Genomic DNA, 5,523 nt, shown 5'->3' with positions numbered 1-5,523 from the left:
CATGGTGGCGCGTGCCTGTAATCCCAGCTACTCAGGAGGCTGAGGCAGGAGAATTGCCTGAACCCAGGAGGCGGAGGTTGCGGTGAGCCGAGATCGCGCCATTGCACTCCAGCCTGGGCAACAAGAGTGAAACTCCATCTCAAAAAAATAAAATAAAATAAAATAAAAAATAAAAAATAAAATCCCTGCCTTCCTGCCTCCTAGCATTTGGTTCCTAGGAAAAAGTTTCCACTGAGAGTCTCTGAAGAGCCAAGGGAGGGAGAGAAGAATCAGAAAAAAATCAGACATTCTGCCAGAGGGGCAAAATCTGCTTCCCTTTGTACCTGGCTAATTCTGATCGGGGGAGGAAACAGTCATGGGACTACAAAAGCCTGAGACAAGTCTGCAATTTCAACATTCTTAATGAGTGTAGACAGCTCATTTTAGAGACTGTGAATACCATGATTAGAGAACTCCAGAGGAAGCCTCCAACAGGCAGCCACACAGGAGATCTGCTGCAGACAGCAGAGCTAGAAAGTTGAAAGTCACCTCAAAGAGAAGTTATGCTGGAGAACACCAATACTTAACCATGGAATGCAAACTAAGGAAATATATAACAGTTATAAATTTAGAAGTGCATATGGGCTTTTTCCTTCTTTTAAAAGGAAAGGGGATTGTTTCTCAAAATGTAACTGTTAGTTATAGAACCATTTGGATAATAGATTTGCACTAAATTCTGAACTTTTATCTAAACAAACAAAGGCATCATCTAGTGGCAATATACTCAAACTGCAAGCACATGGTCAAGTCAGCATTCCTGCTGTAATAGCCTCAAGTCACCTCTGTACTGCAAATTCTCACAGTATACCTAGTCTTCAGCAGACCAACCCTGTATGTAGGGCAGTGACTCTCAATCTTGATTGCATGTTATGATCATCTAGAGAACTTACAAAAACTACTGATACCAGAAATGAAATTTAACATTCTTCTCAATGGATGCAACCAAGCTCAATAAAGACTAAGTGGAAGTCAGGACCAAATCACACACTAAGAAATAAATACATTTACAAAGAACATAGATGCATCTTATTTCTGCACTTACCTTGGGCTTTGCACAGAGACCAAAGTCAATCAGCTTCAATTTATGATATTCATCAAAGAGCAAATTTTCCTGGGAAAACAAAGATATTTTGATAACCATATACTGACTTCCCTATATCACACTCCACTTCTAGCTATTTCTAAAAATGATTTAAGGCCAGGTATGGCAACTCATGGCAGTAATCCCAGCACTTTGGGAGGCAGAGATGAGAGGATCATTTGAACCCGGTGTTCATGACCAGCCTGGGCAACACAGCAAGACCTGGTCTCATTTTTTTAAAATAAATTAATTAATTAAAATGAGTAAAAATGATTTAAAGTTGTTTTTATTAAAAAGTATGGGTACAACAAACCAAAAATGACTAGAAATTAATGAAATGACAAGATGTATAGAAGGGAAAAGAGGAGGAATGTTGATCACTCTATCACTTCCCCAAAAGACTTACTAGCGTAAACCATTTTCTCCTTGGTGTTCTGAGGGTCAACTACAAGCAAACACAATTTGTGCCAAAAGCAAATATAAACCAAAAGAGTGAGTTCAAATTGACAAGTTCAGTATAAACAGATGGAAAAAGATAGTTTCCAGCCAGGTGTGGTGGCTCACACCTGTGATCCCAGCACTTTGAGAGGCTGAGGCAGGCAGATCACTTGAAGTCAGGAGTTTAAGACCAGCCTCACCAACATGGTGAAACCCCATGCCTACTAAAAATACAAAAATTAGCCAGGCATGGTGGCGAGCACCTGTAATTCCAGCTACTCAGGAGGCTAAGGCAGGAGAATCACCTGAACCCGGGAGGCAAAGGTTGCAGTGAGCCGAGATCACACCACTGCACTCCAGCCAGAGTAACAGAGCAAGACTCAGTCTCAAAAAAAAAAAATTAATAAAATGAAATAAAATAAAAATACAAAAAATTAGCTGGGCATGGTGGCATACACCTGTAGTCCCACCTACTCAGGGGGCTGAGTTGGGAGGAACACTTGAGCCCAAGAGGTTGAGACTACAGCGAATGAGCCCTAATCATGCCACTGCACTCCAACCTGGGTGACAGAGTGAGACCCTGTTTCAAAAAAAAAAAAAAAACATTTATAAAGTCACACACAATTGACAGATATACAAAACGCTCATAAATGCATCCAAAAAGCCTACCAAGGCCAGGAGTAGTGGCTCACACCTGTAATCCCAGCACTTTGGGAGGCCAGGGCAAAAGGACACCTTGCGCTCAGGAGTTCAAGACCAGCCTGGGCAACATGGTGAAACCCCATCTCTGCAAATAATTAAAAAACTGGCTAGGAATGGTGGAGACCAGCCTAGCCAACATGGTGAAACCCTATCTCTACTAAAAATACAAAAATTAGCCGGGCATGGTGATGCATGCCTGTAATCCCAGCTACTACCTGGGCTGAGGCAGGAGTATCACCTGAACCTGGGAGGTTGGAGGTTGCAGTGAGCTGAGATCATGTCACTGCACTCCAGCCTAGGCAACAAAGTGAGACTCTGTCTCAAAAAAAAAAAAAAAATTAGGCATAGTGGTGTGCACCTGTCCTCCCAGCTACTTAAGAGGCTGAGGTGGTTGGGTCACTTGAGCCCTGGAGGTCAAGGCTGCAGTAAGACAAAATTACACCACTGCACTCCTGTTTGGACAACAGAAAAAACAAAACACCTTCCAAAGTCAAAAGTAAGAGGAAAAAAGGCCAAGTGTAGTGGCTCATGTCTGTAATCCCAACACTTTGGAAGGCCAAGGCAGTTGGATCACCTGAGGTCAGGTGATTAAGACCAGCCTGGCCAACATGTTGAAACCCCATCTCTACTAAAAATAGTAAAAGTAAGAAATGTCATAGATTATGACGGGAACAACAACAACAAAAAGAAGCAAACCTAAGACAGATATCTAAACAGATCACTTGGAAACCTAAAAATCACAGGTAAATGATGTTGAACTCTCAGGTAAGCATCTAACTGTGATGCAGTCACTTACTGGTTTGAGGTCCCTATGAGCATAACCCTGGCTGTGCACATAAGCGACGGCAGATACTATCTGACGGAAGACAACCCTGGTCTCCTCTTCTGACAGGCGATCCTGGGAAATTATGTAGTCAAACAGCTCTCCTCCAGGGCAGTACTTCAACAGCAACAGAATCACAGATATCGTTACAACTTACAAAAAGCACTTCACGGAAATTTAAAATTAAAAAGTACACTTAACTCAGAGATATTATTAATTTGACTTTATAAGCAAGGGAACTGAGTAAGGCACATTCAAAAATACACTCTCAGGATCAAACAAGTCAATAATGACTCCAGGAATGAGAACAATAACTCTTTCCTTGAACAGTTTTATCACAGTAAGTAGAAGTAAAACCAACTACCACTGTGATTTTAAAAAGCTCACCCAGGGTTTTATATTTTTATAGCAAAGTATTAAAACCCATTCTCATCTTAATGCACTCTCATTTAGTGTAATTACCTGAAATTTTAAAACCCAGCAATAATTATTGTTTCTCCATCCCAAAGACCAGTGGTTTTCAATCTGTACCAGGAGCCCAGATCTACAGAGGTATCTCAGAGGCTGCAGAACAGGCACCGGAGCACAAAGCTCGAGGCTTCCCGTCCCTTTTCCAGGACAGCCCCACTTTTCTGTAAGCTGGGTTTTCATTTTAGCAATATCAATTAAAATTACAAATGTATACAGATTTGACCTCACAGTTGCACATTTAGTTATTGCTCTTACAGATGTACTCACTCATATCAAAAAACCGTACCTTGGCCAGGCACAGTGGCTCACATCTATAATCCCAGCACTTTGGGAGGCCAAGGCAGGTGGATCACTTAAGGTCAGGAGTTCAAGACTAGCCTGGCCAACATGGTGAAACCCTGTCTCTACTAAAAATACAAAAAATTAGCCAGTGCGATGGTGGGCACCTGTAAGCCCAGCTACTCAGGAGGCTGAGGCAGGAGAATCACTTGAACCTGGGAGGCAGAGGTTGCAATGAGCAGAGATTGCGGCATTGCACTCCAGCCTGGGTGACAGAGTGAGACTCTGTCTCAAAAAAGCAAACAAACAACAACAACAACAACAAAGTACCTTAAAGCATTTACTACAGCAGCAGTATTTGTAAAAGCAAAAGACTAGAAACAACTGTCTTAGTCCACTTGGGCTGCTATAACAAAACACGCTGGGTCATTTCTAAGCAACAGAAATGTACTGCTCACAGTTCTGAAGGCTGTGAAGTATAACATCAAGGTGCCAGTAGATTCAGCGTCTAGTGAGGTCCTGTTGCTTACAGTTGGCATGTGCTGTGTATTCTCATGTGGTAGAAGGGAGCAAATAGGCCCCCTAAAGCCTCTTGTATAAGGGCACTAATCCCATTCCTAAATCCTCTGCTCTCATGACCTAATCACTTCCTTAAACAACCCCACCTCTTAATACTATCACACTGGGGATTAAGTTTCAACATATGAATTTGTAGGGAATACCAGCATTTAGACCTAAATGCTGATACTGTATAAACTATGATATGGAATGGAATTCTAGGCAGTTAAAAAATAAAAAGAGGAAGCTCTTTACAAACTGATATGGAACAATGTCCAGTATTAAGTTAATAAAAGAGTATAGATTGATATAGTGGCTTGCAAAAGTATTATGCTGAGGAAAAAAAGCCAAACAAAAGAATAATCGAAAGAATACTGTATGAGTCATTTACATCACATTCTAGAGCAGATTAAACTAATCTGCAGTGATAGAAATCAGATGAATAGTTGCTGGTAAGGGCAGGGTGGTTATGATTACACGGAAAATTTTATAAGGGCTGGAGAAAACTTTCTGAGGTGACAGATGCTTTATATTTTGACTGGGGTGGGAGGTACATGAGTATACACATTTGTCAAACTGCATACCTAATGTGTACATTTTATTATATGTAAATTATACCTCAATAGTAAATGTTTTAACGATTATCCAGTAAGTTTTACAAAAACAGCCTACTTCATATTTTCAAATAAGAAATACAAAATACAGACAAAAACGTCTAATATATCTGAATGTGCATAGACGGTCTCTAAGATAAAATGTTACATGGGAAAAAAGCAAAATGCAAAATAATACTAAAATTTGTGATCATTTGTGTGATAGAAACCAGTAGGCTACACAAACACACATATAAAATACACATATGTATAAAATATACATAGGTATCTACAAGAGACACAAGAAAAATACGTAAATGACTCAGAGAAAAGAAAATTTGAGGGCCGGGCGCAGCGGCTCATTCCTGTAATCCCAAGCACTTTGGGAGGCCAAGGTGGGCAGATTGCCTGAGGTCAGAAGTTTGAGATCAGCCTTTTGCATATTATTTGGCTGAGACTAACAAAAACAAAACAAGTTGAATAATACAAGTTCTAAAGACATTTTTCAAGACAAAAAGGGCAGGTTAAAACTTGAAATT

At 40.5% G+C, this 5,523-nt stretch overlaps 1 protein-coding gene across 3 annotated transcripts in view; it reads right to left on the bottom strand.

The window, feature by feature from the left end:
• MELK (maternal embryonic leucine zipper kinase) overlaps positions 1-5,523 on the bottom strand; it is a 97,650-nt gene that overhangs the window by 75,323 nt on the left and 16,804 nt on the right. For all 3 annotated transcript variants that reach the window (XM_017543184.1, XM_037743695.1, XM_017543187.1), the window contains 2 exons: positions 3,057-3,200; positions 1,082-1,150 (listed from right to left, as the gene is read on the bottom strand). In XM_017543184.1, the coding sequence (XP_017398673.1) occupies positions 1,082-1,150; positions 3,057-3,200 (213 nt within the window). The remainder of the gene's footprint in view (positions 1-1,081; positions 1,151-3,056; positions 3,201-5,523) is intronic.

This window comes from Cebus imitator, unplaced genomic scaffold, assembly GCF_001604975.1.
Source record: "Cebus imitator isolate Cc_AM_T3 unplaced genomic scaffold, Cebus_imitator-1.0 Scaffold149, whole genome shotgun sequence".
NCBI lineage: Eukaryota > Metazoa > Chordata > Mammalia > Primates > Cebidae > Cebus > Cebus imitator.
The sequence above is the reverse complement of the archived record's forward strand: the minus strand, read 5'-3'. Positions and strand labels throughout refer to the sequence as shown.